The 18,661-nt window shown below is 34.3% G+C and overlaps 1 protein-coding gene across 1 annotated transcript; it reads left to right on the forward strand.

Moving 5' to 3' along the window:
• Positions 1–765: 765 nt before the first annotated feature.
• LOC129257184 (cysteine-rich protein 2-binding protein-like) lies at positions 766–17,754 on the forward strand. Its single transcript, XM_054895458.2, has 15 exons — positions 766–1,158; positions 2,985–3,276; positions 3,467–3,581; positions 4,081–4,209; positions 5,417–5,577; positions 7,142–7,275; positions 7,911–8,024; positions 9,359–9,479; positions 9,936–10,251; positions 10,750–10,870; positions 12,463–12,675; positions 13,257–13,372; positions 13,996–14,201; positions 14,963–15,144; positions 15,637–17,754. Exons 1-15 carry the CDS (start codon positions 1,126–1,128, stop codon positions 15,808–15,810), a joined length of 2,427 nt encoding a protein of 808 aa, XP_054751433.2. The 5' UTR covers positions 766–1,125; the 3' UTR covers positions 15,811–17,754.
• Positions 17,755–18,661: the final 907 nt, after the last annotated feature.

Here is an 18,661-nt window from a genome sequence, read left to right on the forward strand (position 1 = left end):
GGGGCATTGAAGGTCTTAAAGCTCGCCGGGGGGGGGGGGCAAAAAAGGTTTTTCAAGCCCGTCAGGGGGGGCAAAGATACGTTTTTGCATGGGTTGTGACTCGTCAGGGGGGGCAGAGTGCCCCCCCTGCCCCCCCCCCCGTAGGTACGCTAGTGCTTCGGCCTATCTAAGTTCATGCCCGACGCATAAGCCCTTTTATATACTTGCTGGCAATAAATACACACTATACTCTAATAGTAGAGGCAGGGAAATCGGGGGGGGGGGGGGAGACTACCGGGTTAGCGCAAGGGCATCGGACGCGATTTCCCCGGCCCGGCCCGCTAAAAGGGAAGAAAATTTACATATGAAAGAGAGAGACGACGTCTCGTTTTGGTTTTGATTCTTCTCAGAAAAATATAAACCGGAAACCCACAAAGCTACCCTTTTCCCCTTTTCTTCTCTTTTCCTTTTTTTTATTTTATTTAAGCCCTTTTATATACTTGCTGGCAATAAATACACACTATACTCTAATAGTAGAGGCAGGGAAATCGGGGGGGGGGGGGGGGAGACTACCGGGTTAGCGCAAGGGCATCGGACGCGATTTCCCCGGCCCGGCCCGCTAAAAGGGAAGAAAATTTACATATGAAAGAGAGAGACGACGTCTCGTTTTGGTTTTGATTCTTCTCAGAAAAATATAAACCGGAAACCCACAAAGCTACCCTTTTCCCCTTTTCTTCTCTTTTCCTTTTTTTTATTTTGGGGCGCCTCCCCCCCCCCCCCTCCCCCCATACACCCCTGCATGCAGATATGCATTCAAGAGTCTTTTGTTAAAATTTAGGTCTTGCTGTCTGACATGTCCAACACGGGGTCCAACCACTAACAATAATAATATTGATGAAAATCTATACTAGCCAACATTTTTCTAAATCTTACTTGTATTAAACTTCCAATTTTATTTGGGATTTTTTTTTCTTATATAGGAATTACTAATTAGGATCTAACTTTACAGCTGGCCGAACGGCGGCAGCGCATACCGCGGCGGCGCGGGCGGGCAGCGCAGCGGTCCAATCTGCCACCAGTACAGTACAGTAGTTACCACTGATCTGACAGCTGACCGATCGACCTGAAATAAAATTTGAACAAGCGATGTCAGGTGTAACTTCAAGTGAAGCTGATCAGGTAGTAATGATATTCATGAAGTTGTTAGGAGTGGGGGCTACGGGTCAGGAAATCAAAATTTAAATGAATGTAGACTAGTCTGATCGTATTTTATCATGCTTATAATTTTCAACACCAAGCAACAGCCAACAGGAACATGAATTGCAATATGTGGGACTGGACTTGGCATTGACTCTTAGTCTTAAGTTGAGCCTGAGGACTCCATGATGATATTTTTTAATATTTTGACATAGATCTAAACTTCTTCATCATTCATGGAGCCCTGAACCGTCTCCCATATATGCATATATGCATAAGTGAGACCTGGATAGATTTCCCTACTGCCCTATATTTTAGCCTATAAATAATGCTATATTTTAATATAATACACTATACAGGGTGAAATCGGTTTATAATTAATAAGTGAATTTTATTGAAACCTTCAAACGCCTAAAATTTAGATTTTTTATGAAGGTATAAAAATTATTTCACTATGAATGGCAAAAATGAGAGGTTTCTTACCAGAATGATCTCGTGTAGATCCCTCAATCCATTTGCCAACAAAGCAAATACAATAGGTCTGACCCTTGAACCGCTTCGTTATGCCATACCTTCGATTAGCGATGTTCCAAAATGCTGTTTTGAAGAACAATTTATAGATAAAAATTATTATTTAACAAATACTAAAATTTATTACGTGATTATGAATTTTTTTTCTTTAATTCCCTTCTTTTTCTATCTTGGTTGTAGAACATTCGGGGGCCACTGGGCCTAACCCTTCCATCCTGTACCCCAGTGCTAAACTGCTATATCAGCAGGTGGGTCTCGATACCTCTGGATATTTAGCCATTTTAAACCTCATAGATGGCTGCTATTGTTAATCAAATTGTGAGTGTAGACCTAATTATAGAAGAACATTTCGTTAAGGTTTTTATTCTTTTGACAAAAAAAACCAAGAAGGAAAAACAAATCAGTTCTACACCCTCCCTTTTTTCATTTTCCTTTTTCTCTTTTCGCCCCCCTACTTTTTTTTTTGGGGGGGGGGGCACCACCCCCTGGCTAGTACGCGCCTGCCAGATGAAGAGGCGAGCGAGCAAAAATTTTGTCATTACAAATATAAATTTTTTGATAGATTTTGACATAACATTCGGGATGATTGTCGCAATGGTCATTTTGTCTCGCTTAAAATTTGACAAGTAAAAAAAAAGATTGTCACTCAAAATGAAAGCCATTTTGTCTGCGTAATATTTGGCAACCCCCCCCCCCAAAGGTTATTAAAAAAAAGGAAGGTCATTTTGTCCTGCGTGAAATTTTATTTGGCCAGCCCCCCCCCCCAACGGTTTTAACTAAAAATGATCGAAGGGCATTTTGTTTCTAGTAAAATTCGTCATATAAAAGTTAACTATATTCTTCATCATCAATCTCTTCTTCAAAATCATAAATTTTGAAATTTAAATCTAGATGAACTTCTGGGTTTCTTCCATTTCGTGATCGATGTTTTCAGTAACTTTGTGGAGAAAACATACCCTCCCTACAGGTTTTGGATGCAAGTGGAGCTTGATGTGGGATAACCAATCGTGTTTCGCACCAGCATACACGTCATTAAAAATCACCAATTTTGAGGCCGTTATTTACGTGTTCGAAGCACTCAGAGAGGGAACTTTAAAACTATCAATTAACTGAATTTCATCTGTCTCCATGATAAATGAGGGACACCACTATGTTCTTTGATTTTCTGCTTTGATTTGATATATAATTCTCCATTTTGGGGATTGGCAATATATTTCTACTTTATAAAGATTTCAAAATTGAAGTGAATAAACATATTTTCTATCATCCTTGTGCAGGGGGAAAATGATGAAATTGATGTGGTTTCCATGGATACGAAATCCCCAGGAGTTAATAGGGAGGAAGCTAAGTCACAGGATGAAGACATTATCATGGAGACAGTGGATGACCATGATGCAGAAGATGAAGAAGAAGAGTCCTCTAATGTGACCATCATCCACGAGGAGGAAGAAATGAGGGAAAATGTAGATGTAACAGAGGACGAGTCCTTGGGGGATCAGTGTTACTGTGAAGGCAAAGGGGATGGTCCGATGATCTCCTGTGAAAAATGCAAGAAGTCTTTTCATTTAGGTAGGTCAATGAGGAAGTTTTAAATTCTAATTGTTTGATTATTTGTATTTTCATGACACAGACATACTGAACAACATCTTCAATTTTATTTTATTATGGAAAGGAACACAATTTTGTGTCTGGCCTTTTGAAGAGCATAATACATAATACTGAGATTTATTTCTGTCATGTGTGTTATTGTTTTTCATAGCTTGCTTCAAAACTGGCAATCCTACAACTCTAGAAGGGGACATTTTCTTCAAACTGAATTGCAGTACATGTAAGGCGCCTGAAGATGAGACAGTGGAAAGAATGAGATTGACTTGGTAATTTTAATAAGAGTGCTAACAGGATAATAATATGATTTTCTAGTTTTATTGATGATATTTCATTTTCTTGAATTCCATATCTGATGCTAACATGAATACTGTACTTGCAATCTGAGATATAGGCCTAATGCGTGTACTTGTTATCAAGTGGAAATGAGACTAGATAAAGATCAAATCTAAAACAATCAACATGAAATTGAAACTATTCTGGTTTGTCTTCCTAATTTTTGTTCTAGTAGGTTTTGCTAATTATCTGATGTAGTCAGAAAATGGAAAATATGACACTTCTCTTTTATGTTGTAATTTCAAGCATCATTTATTGTTTATTAATAATAATTGTTTATTAATACTTCAATGAAATGAGGATGGGAATCCTTAGTGTATATTTTTTTTTGTGTGTTTAGTATAGAAAATGTATACCGTAATTAATGGTATAACTTGCATTCTATAACTACTGTCTATACAATCAAATACATTTGCTTGTCCTTGTTCCCAGGCAACAAGTTGTGATGCTGTCTCTGTACAATTTAGCTCTAAGAAGGAGTGGGAGGAGAGGATTTTTTCGCTGGAAGGAAGACATCTGTGAGTTTATCTCTCTACACTGGAACCTCATCTTTGGAGCACAGTAAGATGGATTTTTGTCCTCCTTTATTGTTCAAGAGGCTGTTATATTTAACATTTCTTTTCACATATTCTAGTTTATATGTTATATATGCTTTTAATGCTGGTTAATATTTGATTTTAATGTTAAAGGAGAATGAAACTCTTGGAGCAAGTTAGCTTTTGTGAAAGCAGAAAAATCAAAGAATAAGATCAACAAACGTTTGAGTAAAATAGGACTAGCAATAGAAGAGTTATGAGCATTTGAATGTCGAGATCACTAATGCTATGGAGATCCTCCCATTGGCAATGCGACCAAGATCTATGATGTCACAGATGAACAACTCTCCCCTTTTGGACACTGAAAATATACCCCAAAACATCTCTTTTTGCTCATTCTAATCATATGACAAACGATTCATCAATGATATAATGTTGTGAAACCTCTGTACTTGTCCTCTCATAAAGAGAACACCTCACCTTGTGATAGACTCTATAAAAGTGAGAATATAAGTGAAATAAGTACTAAAGTAATGAGGGAGTTGTACGTGTGTGACATCACAAATCTTGGTTGCATTGCCAATGGGAGGATCTACATGGCATTAGTGATCTTAATATTCAAATGCTCATAACTTTTTTATTATTCATTCAATCTTCCTCAAACTTTCAACAATATGTTTCTTTGATTTTTCTCTTTGATATGGATTCAGCTGGTTTCAAGGGTTTCATTCTCCTTTAATTGATTATTGCCTGGAAAATATATTTGATAACACAATATATCGCCAAGCCTGAAAATTCGTTATATACGTTCATTGTGAACTGAATTCTGTGAAAAGAGGGAAGGGGTTAATGAAAGTAAGGCGTTCATCGGTGCCTGTTCATGAAAAGTGGGCATTTTAGTACGAACTTACCAAGTTCTGAGTTGGTTTCAAACAATACAGAGAACCATTTAAAGTCAATAAACAGTGATTAAAATTTCATTATTGACAGTATTTTGGTTCTATCATGTTTTTGTGATATATCAATATAATCATAAACCACTATCAAATATTCAATATTTTTTCAATATCGCATAATTTCAATAAAATCAAAGTATCCTCAGCAGTATTTGGCTTTCTTCAGGATCAGTATGTGTGATTCAATGAATTTAATTTATAAATACTTAATTTTACCCAAGATGAATATTGTACATAATCACTTTGTCTTTATTCCCCCCCCCCCCCCCCATGAAGTAAAATCAAGACAACCACTTGGCATGGTACAGTTGCTGGTGTATTATCCGTAGGTAACAAACAGCTTTTCAGATCTGGCGCTGCAGAGTTCAATGAGACAGGATGGTGGACATTGATTGAAAACAAACCTCCAACCCTTAAACAAGAACCTTCATTAAAAGGTAAGATTACTCACACAAATTCCCTAATTTTTTTAATGTCCTTCCCCAGTGGGAAAATTCAGGGAATTTGATATAAAAAATACCTCAAATCAGAAAAAACTGCTTCCAAGGAGGGAAAAATCAGGGAATTTTGATCGGCCTAAATGTTGAAAGCGCACATGGTAGTCAGTCAGACTGTTATTGTTGCATTTCAAAACAACATCCATTAAATGACGGGTTATGGTGGTTATGGGGTATGGTGGATGGCTGTATGGGGAGAAGGGAGGCCATTACATGCGTGTGTAATAGTTTTGCATTATTGTTTTTATACTGAAAAGACATGTTATTCACTGCAACAACTTAGAAAACATGCAAAACTTGAGTGGATTTGAATAATTATCGGGGAATTTTCAAACTTAATCAGGGAAAAATCTGGGAATTTTGTTTTCTTGAAAAGCTTGGAACCCTGTTCCTGCGAAATGAACACCTTTTGTGGAAAATTGAAAACAATAATTGTGTTTTCAAGTTCTTTTTGTGTTATTGAGAAGAATAACATGTTATATACAGTGCATCCCACAAAAAAGGAAACCTGTTTCAAATATAAATTTAAGAATTATATGAATTATGTTTTTACTATGAATTTTATACTTATGGTAAGAAGGGATCTTATCTTTAATTTGAGACCAACAGCTTAGCAAATCGTTCATGGCAGATTACAAACAATGCATATTGAGGCATATCAGAAATGATTTGCGCAGAATTTCTCATGCGAATCTGAATCCACTCTCATTTCAGGGATCAGTGAGAAAAAGTTAACAAAGAATACAAAGAAATGCTAATGAGCCAATCGTTAAATAAGCGTGGTCTTCGTATCATGAACCAATCTTGTCCAGGTTTTCTGCGTATTAAAAACCTGATTTTGACAAACTCGTCTTGCTTATTAATTCATGAAGTGTTTGTCTCATATTAGGTATCAAAATATAGAGGAATATATGAATTATATGATGATGTAAATGCAATACCATAATTTGCCTTTAAAGGAAAAAAGACATGGGAATTTTTTTTCCTCAGATGTACTAAGAGTCTTTAGATGCCCTATCATTCGAAGTATGAAAAAAAATACTGAAATAATCAGGCCAAACAATTGTGTGTAGTCCTATACATGCATTTCTATGTCCAATGCATATAGACTCACAACAAACGCATCTAATTTCTGATTACTATGGTGAATTCAAAATTTTACAGCATTCACTCATTCTTTGGTCCATTATAATGAACATTCCCAACTACGCAGTTTCCTCTACAATTCAATCTAGGGTCCAGTAACGACTTGGGTCCGATATTTTTGCTTTATTAAATGATCATTACTTGCAATCAAGAGTAGTAATCAATCATACAAATCAATTGTTAAATCGCTAATGCTACATGTACAGTACAGTATAAAAGTTCTGAGGAAGATTTTGTTCACAATAGCTACTCTCTGTTACCTTTTATTGGCCTTTATGTACAAGTTCTCGATATGTTTGGTAATTCAAAAAAAATTCAAAAGGATAACCAGCCAATCTCATTGTCAATTCTTTTCTAGCAAAACAAATTGGTGGGAGAAAAGTGCGAACGGTGTTCGAGCCTACCATCAAAGTCGAAGGTTTACGGAATCGAAAGAGGGGCACTTCAGCTGAGTCAGCAATAGAACTCAAGGAAAAGCGATCAAGAACACAGGTTTGTTTGTGTGAAAATCCTATTTGTATTTGATAAATGGAATTAGAATGATAATTCCCATGCATGTTTAGTTTAAAGAGATGTACTGCATTGCTCAGGGTTGGGCTCAATTATAAGGTAACTGATCAATTACGTAATAAAGTACATTTTTTGAGTAATTGTAATTGTATTTCTTCTTTCTTTATCTATTGATTTAATGCTTTGCAATTTCTACTCCTCTTTAGATTTAATTTCTAATTTCTCTTCATCCCACAATCAAAACCATCCTGTTCAGGATGATCCACATAATGAACCATAAACCTCTATGCTTAAATTTTCACAACAAGAATGCTTATTTCATTTGTCTATTTCTGTTCTGTTTATGGTAACTCCCATAGGAACAGCGTTTTGCTGGTAAACGCCAAGCTGGTATATAGCCAATTACCTAGGAAACAGGTTACATCTAGGTTAATCAGTCATAGTGGCTGACCTTATAGACGACAGATATTACTCTCGGGCCTTTTTATCAAAGTGGATACAATGGCAGAGTGGAGATTCGAACTCACAACCTTGCGATTATGAGTCCAATGCTCTAACCACTGTACCGCACGACCATTGTCTTATAAGTATTAAAAATATATTCTTTTTTATAATAGGAAGCTAAGGATATACGACGAGCAAAGCAAGCTTCAGAAGAGGAATATAAGAAGAAACATCAGAAAGACAGCAAGGACGATGAGAGTAGTCTAGATAGCTTTACTGGGAGTGAGGTAAATTGTTGTAAATTTATTTTTATTTTTATTTTATTTTATTTCATTTCCAGGTACACATACTCATAACAATAGTCAAATTCATTACAATGAAAATAATCATCATACAACATCCAATATACAATATCAATCAAAAAAAAAAAAAAAACTAAAAAAAGAGAGGAAAGAACACCAGCTAATGCCTGGGGATTATCAAAAGAAATCAAGTTTCTGTTAAAAGACTCTCCTCATTAGCTGGTGCTAAAAAAAGAACACTAACATTAAAATACAGTTAAACAAATAACAAATAAAAATGACATTTGAAGACATAATTTGCTAATGCAAAATTTGTTTTTATTCAATCATGTTTTCAATTCAATCATGATTTATTTTGTATAAAAACAATACATGATACACAGCCAAAAGGCTGGAATTAGCATGTTTAAAATAAAATGTTGACAAGTCATACATGGGTAAAAACAACATTACAATTTGAACAGGTACATGTAAGGATTTGTGATGTACATAGATAATAAATATTTTTTAAAGAGGAAGTGTACATAAAAATTCATTAAATATATTATAAAACAGAATGGAAAAACTATGTAAATATAATATTAATCAATGATGAATATTAGACAATTAAAAATTCAAATAGTAATTGGATTGAAATGGAGACTAAAACAATGGCAAAATTTGAGTTGATTTCAAGGCTATGAAAGTAAAATTTATTCAGAATTTAGTAAATCAATGAAATATGGTATTGCATTTTTTCTGCAAAGATCTGTTTTGCAATTTATCTGAGCAAAGTTTGGAACACTTCTTAATTACATAGAATAGACTAAAGACAAAGTATTTTTACCCCACCGAAATCTCTTTTTAATTGATATTCTAATGTAAAATTGCTTTTCATTCACTGTGAATGATTAATTGATACAGCCATTTTCTTAACATTATTTGAAGTATAATGGGAGTACTTGAAAAATAATACACACGAATGCCTTTTCAGGCTTTAAAAGATAGTTTCTGCAATAAAAGTGCTCCTTCTAGATGATTTTCAGGTCTTTGATAATGCACCATATTCAGACATTCACTGTGCTGGATAAAGAAATGCTACATCAATGACAATCATGAAATAGACATTTGTTATCTGAACATCTAGTTTGAACAGTTTCTGACAGGATCTATAATCTGATAGTTATATGCCTGCAAATAGTTTATATTGACAAGTTATCATAATTGCAGTGATGTTTGTTTTGCTGATCAAACTCATTACAAAGAAATTGTGATAATAAAATAGCATTGCCGTTGTTTAAAATTAAACTTGATATAATTTGTTTTGTTCTGATGTGTAGAATCTGGGTCAGCCGACTGCGGTACCTGATTCCCCATCAATTCTCAGCCTTCTTGGAGGAGATAATAGTTCAGATTCATTCACATCTAACCTGCTCAACGAGAGTGATCTTACACCAGAAGGTAACAACATTATGCATTTCCAGTTCTGCAGACTTTCCAATCCTGACAGGATGCACTCAATATTTATTTAAAGGGTATATTCACCCTGATGTCAACTTGATTTTGATAACAGGAGAAAAATAAAAGAAACATATTGTTTGGATTGGCAAAATTCTATCAATAAATGATAATATATTGGATATCTTAACTCTATTTTAGTTTGTGGCAACACACATGAGGAGCTATGAAATTTCACAAGCTCACAGAGTTCATTATTTGAAAATTTTAGAAGAAAGTTGTAATTTATTTATGATCTTGCGATAACAGAGATATTATAATGCATATTTATATGGACTTTCCCCCTGTGAGGGGAAGAAATGCCTTTTTTTAAGTTTAAGACTGAAAAAAAAAATACTGTTACAAAATTTACAATGAAACTTACCAATTCAGCCTTAACACCTTTTCTTTTTACAACAGTTAACCTTCCCATCATGCTGATGGCTGGTGATGAGGAAGATGCACTATGTCATGGTGGGAGCAAAGGCCTATCTGACTTATCAACACCACCCCCACCCATCATTGTGAGTCGGCAAATTAGCAACGAGTCCTCTCAAGATTCTCTGATGGAAGGTTTTAGTGAAGCCCCATCTTTTGCAGGATCTCTCAGATCTCTGGATAGTTCGGCAAACAGTGGCAAGGAGAACAAGTCAAGAAAACATAGGGTCAAAGGTCAAACTGAGATTAAGGGCAAGGATGCAGCAGAGGAGGGGGAAGAAGACTCATTTAAACCAAAGTAAGCATGAAATTGAGACATTGTGCAAAATATTTCATCATTGCTCGACAGGTTAACATTATGGAGACTTAGTATTCAATTTAATATGGATCCAGTAATTTGTTCTTCTATTTTCTACTTCATTTGATATTTGTTATGGAGAAACAATTTTGCTTTTGAAAATACCACATGATTATAAACAACCACACTCACTGTCTTGCAATTGAATTATTAGATTATTATTTAGGAGCCTAAGTTTTGCTCAATCAAATATATTAACTCCTTCAATCCAAGACATATCATCTGCATGGTTGTGTTGAAACATTGTTCTTACTAGTAATCTTGATTTCCTGTATAACCCGTACAGATATTATTGGTAAACAAAAAGTAAATATCATTTCTGCCTTAAATACCTTCTTAAGTTATTATACACACAGTGTTGTCCATCTTAAAATTGCTTATTAAGTGATCAAAGAGTGTTGAGTATGAAGATATTAATGTATACATCTTCTTTGTCAGGTTTCTTCCAATGAGTGTGTATGAGGAAAGACAGCTTCTGAAACTCTTAGAATCATGTTCTGATGCAGTAGATGCAGATCCAGTTGCTAGGAGACTGAGGAGAAAGCTTCTTATTAGACAGGTAAGTCATCAATGTCACCTGTGCTTTCATCTGCTTGTCTAATCCAGGAGCTAACTGCTTCAATACTATTATAATGATGAATTTACCATAATAAATTATACCATTAAGTTATTTAATTACTACTGGCTGCTGATCCATGTCACCATGGAGGTAACCATGATGACAAAGTTGGTTTTATGCATTTGGACCCTGGTAAAAGCATTGAATATTGTAACTTTATCTTCCTGTGGCTCGTTTTTATCAGCTTTTTTTTACGGACAAATTTTCTATAAGGGATTTTAGCTTGCACTTTGACTTGCTGTAGATTTTAGGTAAAACATGGTTTAATGTCAACTTTGGAAATATGCATGATCATTTGACTTTGGACAAGTTTCTTTGATGAAGGATGCATTTATTACTTAAAACTTTTATTGGTATTTTATTTTAGCTTAAAATTCTGGATCAAGCCTGTACTGATTAAAGGACAAGTCCACCCCAACAAAAAGTTGATTTGAAAAAAAGGAGAAAAATCCAACAAGCAAAACACTTAAAATTTTATCAAAATCAGATGTAAAATAAGAAAGTTATGACATTTTAAAGTTTGGCTTAATTTTACAAAACAGTTATATGCACATTCTGGTCAGTATGCAAATTGGCAGACTGATGACGTCACCCACTCACTATTTCTTTTGTATTTTATGATATGAAATATTCTAATTTCCTCCTTGTCAAGTGAAACAAAGTTTTATTTCTCCCTGAACATGTGGAATTACCATAAGTTGGTCCTTATTGTCAAATTTGTAAAAATTGAAATATTGTATTATTCAAACAATAAAAAACAAAAGAAATAGTGAGTGATGGACATCATCGACTCATTTGCATATCGCTGAGTTGTGCATTTAACTGTTTTGTGAAAAATAAGCAAAACTTTAAAATGTCATAACTTTCTTATTTTACATCCAATTTCGATGAAATTTGCAGCGTTATGTTTGTTTGATTTTTCTCTATCGATTCGATTCAACAATTTTCTGGGTTGGACTTGACCTTTAAGTTATCAATTTTTTTTTTTAGTCTGTTATACACTGTATGTGTTAAAGGGACTGTCCTTCAAGGAGATAAATTACACAGTGGGGTCATCTAATAGGCTCATGTACTGTAGATAAGTCTTGATATATATCTATGATGTATACATCTATGTTGAATTTTTTAAAAATCCTTCTCAAAACTTTTCTTTTTAGCTCATTACTCTGTATGTGCCTTGAGCAATCTACAGAGTGGATTTAGCGCTTTATAAGTTGCATTATTCTTATTATTATTTTCATAAATCAATTGAAAATTTATTGTGAAGTATGGTATCACTTTTCAGCCATTTCAAAATGGGAATATGTGGACATTGAACATTGATCACTTTGTGAAGGAGTGAAGGTGAAAAATTTGTTATCATTCTAGTGGGTAAATTATAATACTATGTGAACAAATTGTTGCATTCTGGGTAATATCGATGAACTTCATGAGCAGTAATCAAGGTGATAATACTGAATGTGGCTGTGACACTAAAGCTTTGAGTTTATATCCTCTATAGCATGTACATCTTGTTCAACTTTTTTTTCCAGGAGAAACGAGCAAGGGGTCAGCCACTTTTTGACCTTGATGCCTCCTTGCAGCAGATGTTACAACATCGGTGTCACATGACACCGTCCAAGATGGCACGGTCCGTCTTTACCCAGAGTCCTCGTAGGGGAGGGGTCAATCCCCAGGGTGTGGGGATGCAGTATGTGTCATCGGGTCAACAAGAAGGAGATTACAGGATTCTAGATCGCTTTCAAGTAGGAAACTAAACTTTGTCTTCTGAATTTGTATATTTAGTATTGCTTTCAGTTTCTATTCTGTGAGCTTCTAGTTAATATGAGTAATGTATACTAACCAGTATCTCAAAAGGAATGGTTGTGACTCAAACTTGTCTTTTTATTCTATAAAGTATGATTACATAAATGACATTGTTCAGAACAGTGATAGGTCCCTCTATAACAAAGGTTGTGATCAATTGCAAATCGGAAAAGACAATTGTGTGTCACTAGTCAGTGTTTTGAATAAAAAAGTTTATACAACAAGCATCTTGGTCAGTCTCTGTCATTTTGTTTTTGATTGCAAATAATTATGTCATGATGCCAATACTTTCACCTGCAGATATGCAGTTATCAGGGTTCACTGCATGGAGGTTAGACAACCTGAAACCAAACGTCAACAGATTTAAGTAATTGTATCATGCGGTTGCAGGATTAAACTTTTCTTTGGTGATTGATTTTAAAATCTTAGGATATGGACAAAAATGGGTTTTTTTCAACTACCTTTGGCATTTTTAGCTCTTTTTTCATTTGGCAAATTTGTCTTTTTATGATTTCTTTAGATGTCTCACTACTCTGCTCCAACTGTCCATCAGCCTCAGACTTCATTCAAAGCTCGTCTTGTTGGTTGCAATGAGTCTGCTATGATGCAGAGTATCGTCAGTCCATATACAGCTAGGTAAGATAACAATCCAACTAATATTCTCATGAGTATGTCTGTTATTCAATCCCAATATGTAATTCATCTGTCAATGAACAAACATTCACTTATCTCATTTCTTGCAGCTTAAAGAGTGGATATGATTTTGTTATCATATTTCAACATAGTGGGAGTGAATATCATATAATCGTGATCATATATTGACAAATTATAAACTTGGCATTCAGGTGCGTCTTAAAACAAGGATGTTCATCTACAAAGATTGCATTTCATCTTGAGTTTATTGGAATGATAATTACTGAGAATCTGATTTGGCACTGATAATGCAGTCATTTATAAACTCATGCATGATAACAAGCAGTTAGATAAAATACCACCTTGCTAAGGCACAGTATTTTTTATGGTCCAAACTCTACACACCTTTTTTCTTTTAAACCCGATGAGTGTCCCATGTCCATGAAACTGTAAAGTTACTCAGGACTTCCTGTGCTTTTTTTTAATCGTTCTTCAGTTATTTTTAACTTGAAAAATTATTATTTGTGATATAACCTCAAGGTACTTAGGACAGTTTTGAGGCTTTTAATTGTACCTTTAAGAATGTGTGATATGTGATATAACAATGGAGTGATTACAATTGACAGGGTTCTGAAGCCTTTCATACGGCGTGATGCAGAGTCCAAACCTCTCAAGCTTTGTCTACTCCAGGAGATTGTGGAGCACCATCGCAGAGTAGATCCATCATTTCAGGCACCTCCTGTTGCACCGATCGACTACTGCTATGTTCGCCCTCAGCACATCCCCTCCATCAATGCTCTCTGCCGAGAGTTCTTCTGGCCAGGCATTGACTGTAAGTCTACACAGCTTAATAAGGGGCAACTTCACAACAACAAAAAGTTGATTTCAACAGAAAATCAATCATTTTGTGAAAAAGAAATGAAATGAGATAATTTGTGAACTTTCTTATATCATATTTGATTTGGAAGAAAATTTATCATTTTGGCTGGTTAGGTTTTTCTATTTGATTTAAATAAACTTTTTTTTGCATGGACTTCCCATTTAATATAGAATAATCTTTATGAAAAAGTCAAGAGAATATGGCCTTAATTCACCCTCTTCATGCATGCTTCTTGTACAGAATGATGATTGTTTTAGCAAATTTGACTGTGTAGGAAAGTTGAGGTTTGTAATAATGATCTTTTCAAGATATTTACAATTTAATGTCCATTGATTTATTAATACATTAGAAATGTAAAAAAGATAGCAAAATGCAAGTTGAATGTGATATTAACCAATTTCAAGCATTTGGAAGTGGAAATGATATTATCATCATAACTGCTAGCTAAATTTTGTTTTTCAGTTTCACCATAATAACCTTTCATTTGTTTATCACATGTCTGTATCTAGCTACCACTTCTTAATATATTCCACATTTTTATCTTTACAGTCAATTTTTATGTATATCTGAAAAACACAAAAAATGATTGGAGGTTATGAAGTTATTAACAACATCAATGAGAAGGTTTTTAGCTTATGAAAAATTTGAATTACAACTGAGTAAATTCATTCATCCATGTACATTTATGTTAATTTTGTTAATTGATTTTCCAGTATCGGAATGCCTTCATTATCCGGACTTCAGTGTGGTAGTTCTCTATCGTAAGGTTGTGATTGGTTTTGGATTCATGGTTCCTGATGTCAAATACAACGAAGCCTATATATCATTTCTCTTTGTCCATCCGGAATGGAGAAATGCAGGCATTGGTACTTTCATGGTCTACCATCTTATTCAAGTAAGTGTTGTTGGAGGGGAGGCTGATTTTATGAAGCTTTTTATCAGACGTTTTTCCTTACAAACTCCATAAGTTAATGTAGTCCTTGAATCCTATTGGCAAAGATCAAATTTTCAATGACAATACACTACAATCTATCCTTAGGTCTGTTGTCAGGTAATTGCTTTTACAATGACTTTATCACCAGTAAATGTAATACCACATAATAGAGGAAATATTCCTTCCTCAAAAGCAATGCTTATTCAAGGTATCCTCCACAATTCAGCAGTTAAGATACTTGTTTGTTGGTTTGTTTGTTTTTTAATCTACATTCTCTTAATATTTGTGCTGAAATGATTCGTTTGGAAGAGGTAAATTTTATTGTTTGTTGTAATGTATGATTTTGAAATGTCAAACCCAATTGTTGCTGTTATTGTGGAAATAAATCAAAACTTAAAAATTATTCTCTGTATTGACACCATTTTTTTTCTTTATACTAATTCTGTTGTATAGACGTGTATGGGCAAAGATGTGACACTGCATGTATCGGCCAGTAACCACGCCATGTTGCTCTATCAGAAGTTTGGATTCAAGCAGGAAGAACTCTTTTTGGACTTTTATGATAAATATTACCCTGAGGATAGTCAGGAATGTAGACATGCTTTCTTCTTAAGGCTGAGGAGATAGCACCAAGGTGAATCATGGAGCCGGTTAACCCATTGGATTTTTTTGATAAGGACTACATGTGTATTCTGTGAAGTGTTGCAAATGGAGAGGTTCAAAAAAAGAGACAACAGACAGACAGTAAACAACTCTGACTTTGGTATATAAAAGCCAAGTTCACCCCAACAAGAAATAGAGTGGATTGAGTTTACCCATCTACGTGCAGCCTAGACAAGCCAATTTGTTTGTAGATTGTGAATGCCCAGATTATCACATGAATGAATCATTATGTTTTGGCTGAAATAGAAGCAGATTCCATCATGGCATTCCTATCACGGTAATAAAAATGCTTTATAGTCTGAGAGTGCCAGCGCATGAATTTATGATTGAGTAAATTATCATGTAATCTATGTATAATTTAGAGAGGTACTCCAAGCTGATTTGAAAACAAACCTGTGGTTAATTTAATTCAGGCCAAAAAATTAAAGATTTCATTAAATATGATGAAAATAACTTAGCAAGGTTATGCATTACTTTGATGAAACATTTATTTATGTCTATTACTAATGTGCAATGAGTGAGCTGACAGTGTCTCATCCCACCTTTCCTTTTTCTTTTGTTTCCCCTCATTTTCATCAGTTGATGCGCATTTCTCCTCTGATATCACTTTCATGTAATGAAATACTAAACAAAAGGTAGATATATACCATCATTGGCTCTCTCATTACATATGGTAATTGTGTTGAAAGTCACATGTAACTTACAAACAGTTTATGAAATATCAACCTGTTCTTGGGTGTTAAATCAGATTCTCAATCATCTTGATTTTTCTCAGTTAAAGTTGGAATCCCAGTTTTGAAGTATAACACCCTGATATTTATATATTTTTCCTTTAATCATGGTGGCCTACTTGTTATTTTGACTACCAACTTTAACTGATTGTGTATTTTTTTTTCTTGTCAATTTGTTCAATTTTTGTGTATTTATTAATTTTATTTCTGTTTTATATAAGTAGTTAATTGTGCGCCTTGAGTGTCATCGACAGATATGTGCGCTATACAAATCTTTAAGTATTAGTTTATTATTATTATTATTATGGTCTCTTCAGCACAGGAAAGCTGTTTTTCAAGAGAGCCCTGTAAAGCATATGAATGGAAAGTTCATATTTTGTCAATATTTGATAAGGGTTATATGAAATTAATTCCCACTATACATTTGGCAAAAACTGGTCTACCCCATTTAGCAAAAGAATATGTATCAGTCATGTATTAATTTGGGTATAACTTTTCACCCAGAAGGAAAACGAAAAAGGGATAGACCTAAAAGAACATGGCAGAGAACTGTAGAGAAGGAGAGAGATACCAATGGATTGAAGAGTTGGAATGAGGCCAGGGGTTGTGCTATAGACCGCCAAAAATGGAAAAAAAAATCTTTTGTATTTCATTATATGAAATTAGGTTTATTCAAAAAATTTCTACCAAGAACTATAACAGGTGGATTGACAACTGATTAAGTGCACCAACGAACGTAGAGGGCAGCAACACACACTGCCCTCTACGTTCGTTAGTGCATAAGTTATGCATTGCTGCAACTTATTTCATCATAAAGGAGACACATCATTTGCACATGTATGAAAAAATAAAACAATCAAGGTTTCATGTAATAACATAAGAAAAGGGAAAGTGGAGATGTGACACCATCAGCTCATCTAATGAATATTCATGACGACGTGCATAACTGTTTTCACAAAATGTTGCTTAACTTTGAAATTCAATAACTTCGTTATTTGTTATCTGGTTTTGATGAAATATTCAGAATTTTGCTGTGTGAATTTTACTTTATTTATTTAGATATTTAAATATCTTCAGCCCGGAGCATCCCTTTAGGCCTTATTTTTTCACTATTTAGGAAATTTTGAGCTAAGTTTTGAGCAGTCTGATAAAAATGCTAATAAAGATGTAAAGGCTATATTTCCTGATTTTTTCATCATCATTTTTCCCCCTTATCCTACTTCTTTTTTTTATTCATTATAATTGTATTATTACTAATATTTTTATAACGATTATGATTATAATCTACATTTATCATCATTTTACTATTATTAGTAGTACAGCATATAGCTTCCCTGTTACATATGTACATATCCTACTTCTACATGTACATCGACTACTGATATGCAATCAGTAGTAGATGTAGAAGTAAGATATGTATGTAGCAGGGAAGCTAGATGCTGTACTAATAATTTTTTTTTTTGCCTGATAAAAAAAATCTTTAAATTTATCTTCCCTCCAAAAGAGATTATATCTTGTTTACTAAATTGTTCATATATGTACAATTTAGTGAACAAAAAATTATCTTGTTTTGGAGAACAATTTAGTGAAAACAAATTTAACTTGATGTGGAAGAGGTTCATCGTGGTAAAGGATTGAGTAGAAGAAACAACCAGTTGTCACATGATGTATCAAACGCAGTAGGAGAGCAACTCCTACTGCGTTTGATACATTGTGAGACAACTGGTTATTTCTTCTACTCAAATTTAACTTGTTTTGGAGGTCATAATTTCTATGAACAATTGACTGAACACAAAATAATCTGGTTTTGGGGATGTTAATTTCATGTTTCATTAGCTAGGGTGTAGCTACAAATGATTTGCTGTACACTCAGTCAGCAAGTCCCCATGTTAATGAGCAAATGAGCAAGATTTATCCAAGTCCTCACATGGCTGAATTCATGTCCCTGCAAAATCTCGTGAATTGTGAGACTTTCTTTAAAGAATTTAACCACTTCTTGATTAATATTGATTATTTTGTACCATAGGAAAGAGTAAATGTTATTCTTTTATATTGGTTATTTCTTTTGAATAAAACATTTTGAT

Source organism: Lytechinus pictus, chromosome 3 (assembly GCF_037042905.1).
Source record: "Lytechinus pictus isolate F3 Inbred chromosome 3, Lp3.0, whole genome shotgun sequence".
NCBI lineage: Eukaryota > Metazoa > Echinodermata > Echinoidea > Temnopleuroida > Toxopneustidae > Lytechinus > Lytechinus pictus.

Coding starts and splice junctions, on each gene's coding strand:
- LOC129257184 (XM_054895458.2), top strand. CDS start 1,126: ATGTCAGGTGTAACTTCAAGTGAAGCTGATCAG. Junction 5,578..7,141: donor ACAAGAACCTTCATTAAAAG/GTAAGATTACTC, acceptor ATTCTTTTCTAG/CAAAACAAATTGGTGGGAGA. Junction 12,676..13,256: donor GGATTCTAGATCGCTTTCAA/GTAGGAAACTAA, acceptor TGATTTCTTTAG/ATGTCTCACTACTCTGCTCC.